The 16,570-nt window shown below is 55.9% G+C and overlaps 1 protein-coding gene across 1 annotated transcript in view; it reads right to left on the bottom strand.

Moving 5' to 3' along the window:
* The window catches only part of DMBT1 (deleted in malignant brain tumors 1), an 84,962-nt gene that overhangs the window by 22,892 nt on the left and 45,500 nt on the right, over positions 1-16,570 (bottom strand). Inside the window, 6 exon segments of the mRNA XM_061189599.1 lie at positions 127-509; positions 2,927-3,331; positions 5,750-6,154; positions 8,573-8,977; positions 11,396-11,800; positions 14,219-14,623. Coding sequence (XP_061045582.1) covers positions 127-509; positions 2,927-3,331; positions 5,750-6,154; positions 8,573-8,977; positions 11,396-11,800; positions 14,219-14,623 — 2,408 coding nt within the window.

The raw sequence follows: 16,570 nt of genomic DNA on the forward strand, positions 1-16,570 counted from the left end.
AATTCTTAGCAGAGAGACAAGGTGATTTAAGGAAGCGAGAAATGTAACCATGCCTTAAGAGGGATTCAGAATGTCAGAAGGAAACGACACCCCCAGAGAGGGACACGCAGCTTATTTGAGACCAACCTGAGCAGACGACACTGGCGTCCTCGCTGTGTCCACAGTTGTGTGTGTTCCAGCCACTGTGAGGGCAGCTCCACAGGTAGGTCTCGTGCCCCGAGCAGCCCACGTCGTCCAGGACGATCGGCCCTGAGCCCTGACCGTACCGGGCATTTCCTGGGGCCGACGTGGCCCGGCCACAGCCCAACTGCCTGCAGACCACGTTGGCGTCGTTGGTGTCCCAGCTGTCGTCACACACGGTGCCCCAGGAGCCTCGGTACAGGACCTCCACCCGGCCCTGACACCTGTCACCTCCATTCACCAGCCTCAGGGCCAAACCTGATTCAGATCCTGGAAGGAGACGGGCAAATGCACTCGCCTGTGTCTTCCGAAGGAAGAGGTCCGGAGGACTCAACGAGATTCAGAATCCTTCCAGGGAAAGACTTCTGAGATCAAGCTAATGTTTTCCTTCCGGAGGACCTGACTGAGCCTGGTCATCATCAATTATCCTCACGGGGCTGTTTGATAGAACCCTTGGCTGTGGACTGAGCTACGCATGTTCTCTGATGGGTTCCCCACAAGGCCCAGCAATTCAGTGGCTGATCCCAGCCTTGGGATGGAGGTGGGAAGAGGGGAAGCCCACAGCCTGAATCCCCAGGGACTACTGGGATGAACTTGAGCCCCTGCAGCAGGAAACCACCAGAGACAGCTTCCCAGACCCCGCCAAGCAGCCACCTTCAGATGTTCACTCCCACATGGGAACCCACTCCATCAGGCCCAAGTGTATTCTGAAGACTACTTTTCCGCTCAGCACTCACTCATGTCATTTTCAAACCCCAAACTTAAGCTGACTCTTGAACAAGCCATGCACCCGCTGAAAATCATCAGAGCACAGGGACATGATTAGGGAGAAGGCATCTGTTGGTAGCAGGCTGTTCAGAGTCCTTCCAGGGCTTGTCCGCTGAAGAGCTACAAGAAAAACAGACTCGCTCCGCTACTGGGATGTAGACCTGTGGCTGACAACTGCCCCTTGGCAGGAAGAAAGCTGAGAGCAAAGTTCATAAACATAAGAAAATAGAGGTAAGAAAAGTGCAGGGGAAAACTTTACTGGAACTTCTGGATCCAGCTCTACCTGAAGACCGACCACCTCTTAGCTATGGAAGTCATTGCGGCCCCCACTCCAACCCCCAACTCAAGAGAGTGTGAGGTGGGGTCCTATCACTTGGCAACAAAAGCATTCTGAGTTATGTATGCCACAACTGGGAGGTGAAGGTTCTCCGTAACTCTGACACGCGAAAGGAACCCTCCACATTAGATGAGGTGGTGAGCTCAGACGCTCCAACCAAGAGTCAGGAATTGCACCCAGGCCTGATTTCTGGAGTGTTCGGCAGGATCCAAGTGATGCTTACCATAGGCAGGAGTTGTGGTAGTCCACCAACCTGAAGGGAAAACACAGCAGGATTAGAAAGAAGGTGTCTAGAATCAAGGTTGGTCTAGTGCCCTGTCACTCACATCGGGGAAAGGAGGGTCTGAGAATCTCCACTGCCTGGGGGAGGAGGAGGCCTTTGCTGGGAGCTGGCCGTGAGCCTGATCATGCCCTCAAATGCCCACGGCATGGCGATGAGGCGCCACACTGCACAAGAGCAATTAGCTCGCTCTCCTGACTGAGTGCTCTCTGGGGAAAGTTTCCCTTTTGGATTCCGCGGGGGGTGGGGGACCTGAAACAGCCCTGTTCTCCCCGCACACATAACTCTCGGTCTAGACAATGCTTTCGAGCAGAAATGACCCCAGGACAGGCCTCCCTGTCACCCAAAGCTCTGGGGAAACACTGTGTAGCCACAATGTCCTGAAATCGCTGAAGCAGACCCGAGGATCCTTGTGCTATGGCTCCTCTGGAAGTTTCTACTCCCTCTAGGGTGACCAGGGCAGGTACTGAGAGGTGGAAAACGTCCACTCGCCCCGCCTGGGGCACCTGCTTGGAGTCTGCGGAGGTGAGTGGGGAGGGAGGGGACACCCCGGAGTCAAGAGGCAGCAGGACTCACCTGGCAGGAGCGTGGACTGGGGCCTGGCATCTGGGAGAGAGAGAAGGCAGATCAGACACCTTGCACAGAAGGGGCACGACAGGGGCAAAGGGGGACGACGCTGAGCAGGTGAGACGCTCAGTCCATGTCTGTGCCCTGCCACGCAGGGTGCGACCTCTGTCATCCTCACCCCCCAAAGATGCTCCTCCTGACAGGTCCAGGCAGCCCAGCATCCCTTATTTCCAATGTCAAGGTGATTAGCTCTGTGTCTAGATGAGCGAGTGGACCCAAACCAGTCATCAGCCTCACAGCTTTTATGGGCCCACTGAGGCAGCAAGTCTGAGGGGTCCAGTTCGAAGTCCAAATCCCATGTGTGATCCGTCAGGCCCGACCGTAGGTGATGACAAGGCTGTGCCCGGCAGGCCACACAGGGGCCACTGCCCTGCACACGGCAGACCTGGTGCCCAGACAGTGCATCCCAGTTCCCTGGAGGGGCTACCGTCCAGGCCTCAGGAACCAAACCCCGGGCCACCTGCAGTCCTAGGCCATGACCTCCATTCACAGACCTCCTGACAGAACTAGCCTCTTTTGCCTCTGGCTTGCACTGTGGCATGGAGAAAATGGCTTCAAGTCACTTTCAGCTTGGTTCTTTGTTCTAATTCACCAGCTACATGCCTGGCAGCTTGTCAGAAAGCTCATACTAATTCTTAGCAGAGAGACAAGGTGATTTAAGGAAGCGAGAAATGTAACCATGCCTTAAGAGGGATTCAGAATGTCAGAAGGAAACGACACCCCCAGAGAGGGACACGCAGCTTATTTGAGACCAACCTGAGCAGACGACACTGGCGTCCTCGCTGTGTCCACAGTTGTGTGTGTTCCAGCCACTGTGAGGGCAGCTCCACAGGTAGGTCTCGTGCCCCGAGCAGCCCACGTCGTCCAGGACGATCGGCCCTGAGCCCTGACCGTACCGGGCATTTCCTGGGGCCGACGTGGCCCGGCCACAGCCCAACTGCCTGCAGACCACGTTGGCGTCGTTGGTGTCCCAGCTGTCGTCACACACGGTGCCCCAGGAGCCTCGGTACAGGACCTCCACCCGGCCCTGACACCTGTCACCTCCATTCACCAGCCTCAGGGCCAAACCTGATTCAGATCCTGGAAGGAGACGGGCAAATGCACTCGCCTGTGTCTTCCGAAGGAAGAGGTCCGGAGGACTCAACGAGATTCAGAATCCTTCCAGGGAAAGACTTCTGAGATCAAGCTAATGTTTTCCTTCCGGAGGACCTGACTGAGCCTGGTCATCATCAATTATCCTCACGGGGCTGTTTGATAGAACCCTTGGCTGTGGACTGAGCTACGCATGTTCTCTGATGGGTTCCCCACAAGGCCCAGCAATTCAGTGGCTGATCCCAGCCTTGGGATGGAGGTGGGAAGAGGGGAAGCCCACAGCCTGAATCCCCAGGGACTACTGGGATGAACTTGAGCCCCTGCAGCAGGAAACCACCAGAGACAGCTTCCCAGACCCCGCCAAGCAGCCACCTTCAGATGTTCACTCCCACATGGGAACCCACTCCATCAGGCCCAAGTGTATTCTGAAGACTACTTTTCCGCTCAGCACTCACTCATGTCATTTTCAAACCCCAAACTTAAGCTGACTCTTGAACAAGCCATGCACCCGCTGAAAATCATCAGAGCACAGGGACATGATTAGGGAGAAGGCATCTGTTGGTAGCAGGCTGTTCAGAGTCCTTCCAGGGCTTGTCCGCTGAAGAGCTACAAGAAAAACAGACTCTCTCCCCTCCTGGGCTGTAGACCTGTGGCTGACAACTGCCCCTTGGCAGGAAGAAAGCTGAGAGCGAAGTCCATAAACATAAGAAAATAGAGGTAAGAAAAGTGCAGGGGAAAAGCTTTACTGGAACTTCTGGATCCAGCTCTACCTGAAGACCGACCACCTCTTAGCTATGGAAGTCATTGCGGCCCCCACTCCCACCCCCAACTCAGGAGAGTGTGAGGTGGGGTCCTATCACTTGGCAACAAAAGCATTCTGAGTCATGTATGCCACAACTGGGAGGTGAAGGTTCTCCGTAACTCTGACACGCGAAAGGAACCCTCCACATTAGATGAGGTGGTGAGCTGAGACGCTCCAACCAAGAGTCAGGAATTTCACCCAGGCCTGATTTCTGGAGTGTTCGGCAGGATCCAAGTGATGCTTACCATAGGCAGGAGTTGTGGTAGTCCACCAACCTGAAGGGAAAACACAGCAGGATTAGAAAGCAGGTGTCTAGAATCAAGGTTGGTCTAGTGCCCTGTCACTCACATCGGGGAAAGGAGGGTCTGAGAATCTCCACTGCCTGGGGGAGGAGGAGGCCTTTGCTGAGAGCTGGCCGTGAGCCTGATCATGCCCTCAAATGCCCATGGCATGGCTATGAGGCGCCACACTGCACAAGAGCAATTAGCTCGCTCTCCTGACTGAGTGCTCTCTGGGGAAAGTATCCCTTTTGGACTCCGCGGGGGGTGGGGGACCTGAAACAGCCCTGTTCTCCCCGCACACATAACTCTCGGTCTAGACAATGCTTTCGAGCAGAAATGACCGCAGGACAAGCCTCCCTGTCACCCAAAGCTCTGGGGAGACACTGTGTAGCCACAATGTCCTGAAATCGCTGAGCCAGACCCGAGGATCCGTGTGCTATGGTTCCTCTGGAAGTTTCTACTCGCTCTAGAGTGACCAGGGCAGGTACTGAGAGGTGGAAAACGTCCACTCGCCCCGCCTGGGGCACCTGCTTGGAGTCTGCGGAGGTGAGTGGGGAGGGAGGGGACACCCCGGAGTCAAGAGGCAGCAGGACTCACCTGGCAGGAGCGTGGACTGGGGCCTGGCATCTGGGAGAGAGAGAAGGCAGATCAGACACCTTGCACAGAAGGGGCACGACAGGGGCAAAGGGGGACGACGCTGAGCAGGTGAGACGCTCAGTCCATGTCTGTGCCCTGCCACGCAGGGTGTGACCTCTGTCATCCTCACCCCCCAAAGATGCTCCTCCTGACAGGTCCAGGCAGCCCAGCATCCCTTATTTCCAATGTCAAGGTGATTAGCTCTGTGTCTAGATGAGCGAGTGGACCCAAACCAGTCATCAGCCTCACAGCTTTTATGGGCCCACTGAGGCAGCAAGTCTGAGGGGTCCAGTTCGAAGTCCAAATCCCATGTGTGATCCGTCAGGCCCGACCGTAGGTGATGACAAGGCTGTGCCCGGCAGGCCACACAGGGGCCACTGCCCTGCACATGGCAGACCTGGTGCCCAGACAGTGCATCCCAGTTCCCTGGAGGGGCTACCGTCCAGGCCTCAGGAACCAAACCCCGGGCCACCTGCAGTCCTAGGCCATGACCTCCATTCACAGACCTCCTGACAGAACTAGCCTCTTTTGCCTCTGGCTTGCACTGTGGCATGGAGAAAATGGCTTCAAGTCACTTTCAGCTTGGTTCTTTGTTCTAATTCACCAGCTACATGCCTGGCAGCTTGTCAGAAAGCTCATACTAATTCTTAGCAGAGAGACAAGGTGATTTAAGGAAGCGAGAAATGTAACCATGCCTTAAGAGGGATTCAGAATGTCAGAAGGAAACGACACCCCCAGAGAGGGACACGCAGCTTATTTGAGACCAACCTGAGCAGACGACACTGGCGTCCTCGCTGTGTCCACAGTTGTGTGTGTTCCAGCCACTGTGAGGGCAGCTCCACAGGTAGGTCTCGTGCCCCGAGCAGCCCACGTCGTCCAGGACGATCGGCCCTGAGCCCTGACCGTACCGGGCATTTCCTGGGGCCGACGTGGCCCGGCCACAGCCCAACTGCCTGCAGACCACGTTGGCGTCGTTGGTGTCCCAGCTGTCGTCACACACGGTGCCCCAGGAGCCTCGGTACAGGACCTCCACCCGGCCCTGACACCTGTCACCTCCATTCACCAGCCTCAGGGCCAAACCTGATTCAGATCCTGGAAGGAGACGGGCAAATGCACTCGCCTGTGTCTTCCGAAGGAAGAGGTCCGGAGGACTCAACGAGATTCAGAATCCTTCCAGGGAAAGACTTCTGAGATCAAGCTAATGTTTTCCTTCCGGAGGACCTGACTGAGCCTGGTCATCATCAATTATCCTCACGGGGCTGTTTGATAGAACCCTTGGCTGTGGACTGAGCTACGCATGTTCTCTGATGGGTTCCCCACAAGGCCCAGCAATTCAGTGGCTGATCCCAGCCTTGGGATGGAGGTGGGAAGAGGGGAAGCCCACAGCCTGAATCCCCGGGGACCACTGGGATGAACTTGAGCCCCTGCAGCAGGAAACCACCAGAGACAGCTTCCCAGACCCCGCCAAGCAGCCACCTTCAGATGTTCACTCCCACATGGGAACCCACTCCATCAGGCCCAAGTGTATTCTGAAGACTACTTTTCCGCTCAGCACTCACTCATGTCATTTTCAAACCCCAAACTTAAGCTGACTCTTGAACAAGCCATGCACCCGCTGAAAATCATCAGAGCACAGGGACATGATTAGGGAGAAGGCATCTGTTGGTAGCAGGCTGTTCAGAGTCCTTCCAGGGCTTGTCCGCTGAAGAGCTACAAGAAAAACAGACTCTCTCCCCTCCTGGGCTGTAGACCTGTGGCTGACAACTGCCCCTTGGCAGGAAGAAAGCTGAGAGCGAAGTCCATAAACATAAGAAAATAGGGGTAAGAAAAGTGCAGGGGAAAACTTTACTGGAACTTCTGGATCCAGCTCTACCTGAAGACCGACAACCTCTTAGCTATGGAAGTCATTTCGGTCGCCACCATCCACCCCCAACTCAAGAGAGTGTGAGGTGGGGTCCTATCACTTGGCAACAAAAGCATTCTGAGTCATGTATGCCACAACTGGGAGGTGAAGGTTCTCCGTAACTCTGACACGCGAAAGGAACCCTCCACATTAGATGAGGTGGTGAGCTGAGACGCTCCAACCAAGAGTCAGGAATTGCACCCAGGCCTGATTTCTGGAGTGTTCGGCAGGATCCAAGTGATGCTTACCATAGGCAGGAGTTGTGGTAGTCCACCAACCTGAAGGGAAAACACAGCAGGATTAGAAAGAAGGTGTCTAGAATCAAGGTTGGTCTAGTGCCCTGTCACTCACATCGGGGAAAGGAGGGTCTGAGAATCTCCACTGCCTGGGGGAGGAGGAGGCCTTTGCTGGGAGCTGGCCGTGAGCCTGATCATGCCCTCAAATGCCCACGGCATGGCTATGAGGCGCCACACTGCACAAGAGCAATTAGCTCGCTCTCCTGACTGAGTGCTCTCTGGGGAAAGTTTCCCTTTTGGATTCCGCGGGGGGTGGGGGACCTGAAACAGCCCTGTTCTCCCCGCACACATAACTCTCGGTCTAGACAATGCTTTCGAGCAGAAATGACCCCAGGACACGCCTCCCTGTCACCCAAAGCTCTGGGGAAACACTGTGTAGCCACAATGTCCTGAAATCGCTGAAGCAGACCCGAGGATCCTTGTGCTATGGCTCCTCTGGAAGTTTCTACTCCCTCTAGGGTGACCAGGGCAGGTACTGAGAGGTGGAAAACGTCCACTCGCCCCGCCTGGGGCACCTGCTTGGAGTCTGCGGAGGTGAGTGGGGAGGGAGGGGACACCCCGGAGTCAAGAGGCAGCAGGACTCACCTGGCAGGAGCGTGGACTGGGGCCTGGCATCTGGGAGAGAGAGAAGGCAGATCAGACACCTTGCACAGAAGGGGCACGACAGGGGCAAAGGGGGACGACGCTGAGCAGGTGAGACGCTCAGTCCATGTCTGTGCCCTGCCACGCAGGGTGCGACCTCTGTCATCCTCACCCCCCAAAGATGCTCCTCCTGACAGGTCCAGGCAGCCCAGCATCCCTTATTTCCAATGTCAAGGTGATTAGCTCTGTGTCTAGATGAGCGAGTGGACCCAAACCAGTCATCAGCCTCACAGCTTTTATGGGCCCACTGAGGCAGCAAGTCTGAGGGGTCCAGTTCGAAGTCCAAATCCCATGTGTGATCCGTCAGGCCCGACCGTAGGTGATGACAAGGCTGTGCCCGGCAGGCCACACAGGGGCCACTGCCCTGCACACGGCAGACCTGGTGCCCAGACAGTGCATCCCAGTTCCCTGGAGGGGCTACCGTCCAGGCCTCAGGAACCAAACCCCGGGCCACCTGCAGTCCTAGGCCATGACCTCCATTCACAGACCTCCTGACAGAACTAGGCTCTTTTGCCTCTGGCTTGCACTGTGGCATGGAGAAAATGGCTTCAAGTCACTTTCAGCTTGGTTCTTTGTTCTAATTCACCAGCTACATGCCTGGCAGCTTGTCAGAAAGCTCATACTAATTCTTAGCAGAGAGACAAGGTGATTTAAGGAAGCGAGAAATGTAACCATGCCTTAAGAGGGATTCAGAATGTCAGAAGGAAACGACACCCCCAGAGAGGGACACGCAGCTTATTTGAGACCAACCTGAGCAGACGACACTGGCGTCCTCGCTGTGTCCACAGTTGTGTGTGTTCCAGCCACTGTGAGGGCAGCTCCACAGGTAGGTCTCGTGCCCCGAGCAGCCCACGTCGTCCAGGACGATCGGCCCTGAGCCCTGACCGTACCGGGCATTTCCTGGGGCCGACGTGGCCCGGCCACAGCCCAACTGCCTGCAGACCACGTTGGCGTCGTTGGTGTCCCAGCTGTCGTCACACACGGTGCCCCAGGAGCCTCGGTACAGGACCTCCACCCGGCCCTGACACCTGTCACCTCCATTCACCAGCCTCAGGGCCAAACCTGATTCAGATCCTGGAAGGAGACGGGCAAATGCACTCGCCTGTGTCTTCCGAAGGAAGAGGTCCGGAGGACTCAACGAGATTCAGAATCCTTCCAGGGAAAGACTTCTGAGATCAAGCTAATGTTTTCCTTCCGGAGGACCTGACTGAGCCTGGTCATCATCAATTATCCTCACGGGGCTGTTTGATAGAACCCTTGGCTGTGGACTGAGCTACGCATGTTCTCTGATGGGTTCCCCACAAGGCCCAGCAATTCAGTGGCTGATCCCAGCCTTGGGATGGAGGTGGGAAGAGGGGAAGCCCACAGCCTGAATCCCCAGGGACTACTGGGATGAACTTGAGCCCCTGCAGCAGGAAACCACCAGAGACAGCTTCCCAGACCCCGCCAAGCAGCCACCTTCAGATGTTCACTCCCACATGGGAACCCACTCCATCAGGCCCAAGTGTATTCTGAAGACTACTTTTCCGCTCAGCACTCACTCATGTCATTTTCAAACCCCAAACTTAAGCTGACTCTTGAACAAGCCATGCACCCGCTGAAAATCATCAGAGCACAGGGACATGATTAGGGAGAAGGCATCTGTTGGTAGCAGGCTGTTCAGAGTCCTTCCAGGGCTTGTCCGCTGAAGAGCTACAAGAAAAACAGACTCTCTCCCCTCCTGGGCTGTAGACCTGTGGCTGACAACTGCCCCTTGGCAGGAAGAAAGCTGAGAGCGAAGTCCATAAACATAAGAAAATAGAGGTAAGAAAAGTGCAGGGGAAAAGCTTTACTGGAACTTCTGGATCCAGCTCTACCTGAAGACCGACCACCTCTTAGCTATGGAAGTCATTGCGGCCCCCACTCCCACCCCCAACTCAGGAGAGTGTGAGGTGGGGTCCTATCACTTGGCAACAAAAGCATTCTGAGTCATGTATGCCACAACTGGGAGGTGAAGGTTCTCCGTAACTCTGACACGCGAAAGGAACCCTCCACATTAGATGAGGTGGTGAGCTGAGACGCTCCAACCAAGAGTCAGGAATTTCACCCAGGCCTGATTTCTGGAGTGTTCGGCAGGATCCAAGTGATGCTTACCATAGGCAGGAGTTGTGGTAGTCCACCAACCTGAAGGGAAAACACAGCAGGATTAGAAAGCAGGTGTCTAGAATCAAGGTTGGTCTAGTGCCCTGTCACTCACATCGGGGAAAGGAGGGTCTGAGAATCTCCACTGCCTGGGGGAGGAGGAGGCCTTTGCTGAGAGCTGGCCGTGAGCCTGATCATGCCCTCAAATGCCCATGGCATGGCTATGAGGCGCCACACTGCACAAGAGCAATTAGCTCGCTCTCCTGACTGAGTGCTCTCTGGGGAAAGTATCCCTTTTGGACTCCGCGGGGGGTGGGGGACCTGAAACAGCCCTGTTCTCCCCGCACACATAACTCTCGGTCTAGACAATGCTTTCGAGCAGAAATGACCGCAGGACAAGCCTCCCTGTCACCCAAAGCTCTGGGGAGACACTGTGTAGCCACAATGTCCTGAAATCGCTGAGCCAGACCCGAGGATCCGTGTGCTATGGTTCCTCTGGAAGTTTCTACTCGCTCTAGAGTGACCAGGGCAGGTACTGAGAGGTGGAAAACGTCCACTCGCCCCGCCTGGGGCACCTGCTTGGAGTCTGCGGAGGTGAGTGGGGAGGGAGGGGACACCCCGGAGTCAAGAGGCAGCAGGACTCACCTGGCAGGAGCGTGGACTGGGGCCTGGCATCTGGGAGAGAGAGAAGGCAGATCAGACACCTTGCACAGAAGGGGCACGACAGGGGCAAAGGGGGACGACGCTGAGCAGGTGAGACGCTCAGTCCATGTCTGTGCCCTGCCACGCAGGGTGTGACCTCTGTCATCCTCACCCCCCAAAGATGCTCCTCCCGACAGGTCCAGGCAGCCCAGCATCCCTTATTTCCAATGTCAAGGTGATTAGCTCTGTGTCTAGATGAGCGAGTGGACCCAAACCAGTCATCAGCCTCACAGCTTTTATGGGCCCACTGAGGCAGCAAGTCTGAGGGGTCCAGTTCGAAGTCCAAATCCCATGTGTGATCCGTCAGGCCCGACCGTAGGTGATGACAAGGCTGTGCCCGGCAGGCCACACAGGGGCCACTGCCCTGCACATGGCAGACCTGGTGCCCAGACAGTGCATCCCAGTTCCCTGGAGGGGCTACCGTCCAGGCCTCAGGAACCAAACCCCGGGCCACCTGCAGTCCTAGGCCATGACCTCCATTCACAGACCTCCTGACAGAACTAGCCTCTTTTGCCTCTGGCTTGCACTGTGGCATGGAGAAAATGGCTTCAAGTCACTTTCAGCTTGGTTCTTTGTTCTAATTCACCAGCTACATGCCTGGCAGCTTGTCAGAAAGCTCATACTAATTCTTAGCAGAGAGACAAGGTGATTTAAGGAAGCGAGAAATGTAACCATGCCTTAAGAGGGATTCAGAATGTCAGAAGGAAACGACACCCCCAGAGAGGGACACGCAGCTTATTTGAGACCAACCTGAGCAGACGACACTGGCGTCCTCGCTGTGTCCACAGTTGTGTGTGTTCCAGCCACTGTGAGGGCAGCTCCACAGGTAGGTCTCGTGCCCCGAGCAGCCCACGTCGTCCAGGACGATCGGCCCTGAGCCCTGACCGTACCGGGCATTTCCTGGGGCCGACGTGGCCCGGCCACAGCCCAACTGCCTGCAGACCACGTTGGCGTCGTTGGTGTCCCAGCTGTCGTCACACACGGTGCCCCAGGAGCCTCGGTACAGGACCTCCACCCGGCCCTGACACCTGTCACCTCCATTCACCAGCCTCAGGGCCAAACCTGATTCAGATCCTGGAAGGAGACGGGCAAATGCACTCGCCTGTGTCTTCCGAAGGAAGAGGTCCGGAGGACTCAACGAGATTCAGAATCCTTCCAGGGAAAGACTTCTGAGATCAAGCTAATGTTTTCCTTCCGGAGGACCTGACTGAGCCTGGTCATCATCAATTATCCTCACGGGGCTGTTTGATAGAACCCTTGGCTGTGGACTGAGCTACGCATGTTCTCTGATGGGTTCCCCACAAGGCCCAGCAATTCAGTGGCTGATCCCAGCCTTGGGATGGAGGTGGGAAGAGGGGAAGCCCACAGCCTGAATCCCCAGGGACTACTGGGATGAACTTGAGCCCCTGCAGCAGGAAACCACCAGAGACAGCTTCCCAGACCCCGCCAAGCAGCCACCTTCAGATGTTCACTCCCACATGGGAACCCACTCCATCAGGCCCAAGTGTATTCTGAAGACTACTTTTCCGCTCAGCACTCACTCATGTCATTTTCAAACCCCAAACTTAAGCTGACTCTTGAACAAGCCATGCACCCGCTGAAAATCATCAGAGCACAGGGACATGATTAGGGAGAAGGCATCTGTTGGTAGCAGGCTGTTCAGAGTCCTTCCAGGGCTTGTCCGCTGAAGAGCTACAAGAAAAACAGACTCTCTCCCCTCCTGGGCTGTAGACCTGTGGCTGACAACTGCCCCTTGGCAGGAAGAAAGCTGAGAGCGAAGTCCATAAACATAAGAAAATAGAGGTAAGAAAAGTGCAGGGGAAAAGCTTTACTGGAACTTCTGGATCCAGCTCTACCTGAAGACCGACCACCTCTTAGCTATGGAAGTCATTGCGGCCCCCACTCCCACCCCCAACTCAGGAGAGTGTGAGGTGGGGTCCTATCACTTGGCAACAAAAGCATTCTGAGTCATGTATGCCACAACTGGGAGGTGAAGGTTCTCCGTAACTCTGACACGCGAAAGGAACCCTCCACATTAGATGAGGTGGTGAGCTGAGACGCTCCAACCAAGAGTCAGGAATTTCACCCAGGCCTGATTTCTGGAGTGTTCGGCAGGATCCAAGTGATGCTTACCATAGGCAGGAGTTGTGGTAGTCCACCAACCTGAAGGGAAAACACAGCAGGATTAGAAAGCAGGTGTCTAGAATCAAGGTTGGTCTAGTGCCCTGTCACTCACATCGGGGAAAGGAGGGTCTGAGAATCTCCACTGCCTGGGGGAGGAGGAGGCCTTTGCTGAGAGCTGGCCGTGAGCCTGATCATGCCCTCAAATGCCCATGGCATGGCTATGAGGCGCCACACTGCACAAGAGCAATTAGCTCGCTCTCCTGACTGAGTGCTCTCTGGGGAAAGTATCCCTTTTGGACTCCGCGGGGGGTGGGGGACCTGAAACAGCCCTGTTCTCCCCGCACACATAACTCTCGGTCTAGACAATGCTTTCGAGCAGAAATGACCGCAGGACAAGCCTCCCTGTCACCCAAAGCTCTGGGGAGACACTGTGTAGCCACAATGTCCTGAAATCGCTGAGCCAGACCCGAGGATCCGTGTGCTATGGTTCCTCTGGAAGTTTCTACTCGCTCTAGAGTGACCAGGGCAGGTACTGAGAGGTGGAAAACATCCACTCGCCCCGCCTGGGGCACCTGCTTGGAGTCTGCGGAGGTGAGTGGGGAGGGAGGGGACACCCCGGAGTCAAGAGGCAGCAGGACTCACCTGGCAGGAGCGTGGACTGGGGCCTGGCATCTGGGAGAGAGAGAAGGCAGATCAGACACCTTGCACAGAAGGGGCACGACAGGGGCAAAGGGGGACGACGCTGAGCAGGTGAGACGCTCAGTCCATGTCTGTGCCCTGCCACGCAGGGTGTGACCTCTGTCATCCTCACCCCCCAAAGATGCTCCTCCCGACAGGTCCAGGCAGCCCAGCATCCCTTATTTCCAATGTCAAGGTGATTAGCTCTGTGTCTAGATGAGCGAGTGGACCCAAACCAGTCATCAGCCTCACAGCTTTTATGGGCCCACTGAGGCAGCAAGTCTGAGGGGTCCAGTTCGAAGTCCAAATCCCATGTGTGATCCGTCAGGCCCGACCGTAGGTGATGACAAGGCTGTGCCCGGCAGGCCACACAGGGGCCACTGCCCTGCACATGGCAGACCTGGTGCCCAGACAGTGCATCCCAGTTCCCTGGAGGGGCTACCGTCCAGGCCTCAGGAACCAAACCCCGGGCCACCTGCAGTCCTAGGCCATGACCTCCATTCACAGACCTCCTGACAGAACTAGGCTCTTTTGCCTCTGGCTTGCACTGTGGCATGGAGAAAATGGCTTCAAGTCACTTTCAGCTTGGTTCTTTGTTCTAATTCACCAGCTACATGCCTGGCAGCTTGTCAGAAAGCTCATACTAATTCTTAGCAGAGAGACAAGGTGATTTAAGGAAGCGAGAAATGTAACCATGCCTTAAGAGGGATTCAGAATGTCAGAAGGAAACGACACCCCCAGAGAGGGACACGCAGCTTATTTGAGACCAACCTGAGCAGACGACACTGGCGTCCTCGCTGTGTCCACAGTTGTGTGTGTTCCAGCCACTGTGAGGGCAGCTCCACAGGTAGGTCTCGTGCCCCGAGCAGCCCACGTCGTCCAGGACGATCGGCCCTGAGCCCTGACCGTACCGGGCATTTCCTGGGGCCGACGTGGCCCGGCCACAGCCCAACTGCCTGCAGACCACGTTGGCGTCGTTGGTGTCCCAGCTGTCGTCACACACGGTGCCCCAGGAGCCTCGGTACAGGACCTCCACCCGGCCCTGACACCTGTCACCTCCATTCACCAGCCTCAGGGCCAAACCTGATTCAGATCCTGGAAGGAGACGGGCAAATGCACTCGCCTGTGTCTTCCGAAGGAAGAGGTCCGGAGGACTCAACGAGATTCAGAATCCTTCCAGGGAAAGACTTCTGAGATCAAGCTAATGTTTTCCTTCCGGAGGACCTGACTGAGCCTGGTCATCATCAATTATCCTCACGGGGCTGTTTGATAGAACCCTTGGCTGTGGACTGAGCTACGCATGTTCTCTGATGGGTTCCCCACAAGGCCCAGCAATTCAGTGGCTGATCCCAGCCTTGGGATGGAGGTGGGAAGAGGGGAAGCCCACAGCCTGAATCCCCGGGGACCACTGGGATGAACTTGAGCCCCTGCAGCAGGAAACCACCAGAGACAGCTTCCCAGACCCCGCCAAGCAGCCACCTTCAGATGTTCACTCCCACATGGGAACCCACTCCATCAGGCCCAAGTGTATTCTGAAGACTACTTTTCCGCTCAGCACTCACTCATGTCATTTTCAAACCCCAAACTTAAGCTGACTCTTGAACAAGCCATGCACCCGCTGAAAATCATCAGAGCACAGGGACATGATTAGGGAGAAGGCATCTGTTGGTAGCAGGCTGTTCAGAGTCCTTCCAGGGCTTGTCCGCTGAAGAGCTACAAGAAAAACAGACTCTCTCCCCTCCTGGGCTGTAGACCTGTGGCTGACAACTGCCCCTTGGCAGGAAGAAAGCTGAGAGCGAAGTCCATAAACATAAGAAAATAGGGGTAAGAAAAGTGCAGGGGAAAACTTTACTGGAACTTCTGGATCCAGCTCTACCTGAAGACCGACAACCTCTTAGCTATGGAAGTCATTTCGGTCGCCACCATCCACCCCCAACTCAAGAGAGTGTGAGGTGGGGTCCTATCACTTGGCAACAAAAGCATTCTGAGTCATGTATGCCACAACTGGGAGGTGAAGGTTCTCCGTAACTCTGACACGCGAAAGGAACCCTCCACATTAGATGAGGTGGTGAGCTGAGACGCTCCAACCAAGAGTCAGGAATTGCACCCAGGCCTGATTTCTGGAGTGTTCGGCAGGATCCAAGTGATGCTTACCATAGGCAGGAGTTGTGGTAGTCCACCAACCTGAAGGGAAAACACAGCAGGATTAGAAAGCAGGTGTCTAGAATCAAGGTTGGTCTAGTGCCCTGTCACTCACATCGGGGAAAGGAGGGTCTGAGAATCTCCACTGCCTGGGGGAGGAGGAGGCCTTTGCTGGGAGCTGGCCGTGAGCCTGATCATGCCCTCAAATGCCCACGGCATGGCTATGAGGCGCCACACTGCACAAGAGCAATTAGCTCGCTCTCCTGACTGAGTGCTCTCTGGGGAAAGTTTCCCTTTTGGATTCCGCGGGGGGTGGGGGACCTGAAACAGCCCTGTTCTCCCCGCACACATAACTCTCGGTCTAGACAATGCTTTCGAGCAGAAATGACCCCAGGACAGGCCTCCCTGTCACCCAAAGCTCTGGGGAAACACTGTGTAGCCACAATGTCCTGAAATCGCTGAAGCAGACCCGAGGATCCTTGTGCTATGGCTCCTCTGGAAGTTTCTACTCCCTCTAGGGTGACCAGGGCAGGTACTGAGAGGTGGAAAACGTCCACTCGCCCCGCCTGGGGCACCTGCTTGGAGTCTGCGGAGGTGAGTGGGGAGGGAGGGGACACCCCGGAGTCAAGAGGCAGCAGGACTCACCTGGCAGGAGCGTGGACTGGGGCCTGGCATCTGGGAGAGAGAGAAGGCAGATCAGACACCTTGCACAGAAGGGGCACGACAGGGGCAAAGGGGGACGACGCTGAGCAGGTGAGACGCTCAGTCCATGTCTGTGCCCTGCCACGCAGGGTGCGACCTCTGTCATCCTCACCCCCCAAAGATGCTCCTCCTGACAGGTCCAGGCAGCCCAGCATCCCTTATTTCCAATGTCAAGGTGATTAGCTCTGTGTCTAGATGAGCGAGTGGACCCAAACCAGTCATCAGCCTCACAGCTTTTATGGGCCCACTGAGGCAGC

The sequence above is a fragment of the Eubalaena glacialis genome, chromosome 1 (genome assembly GCF_028564815.1).
Source record: "Eubalaena glacialis isolate mEubGla1 chromosome 1, mEubGla1.1.hap2.+ XY, whole genome shotgun sequence".
Classification (NCBI taxonomy): Eukaryota; Metazoa; Chordata; class Mammalia; order Artiodactyla; family Balaenidae; genus Eubalaena; species Eubalaena glacialis.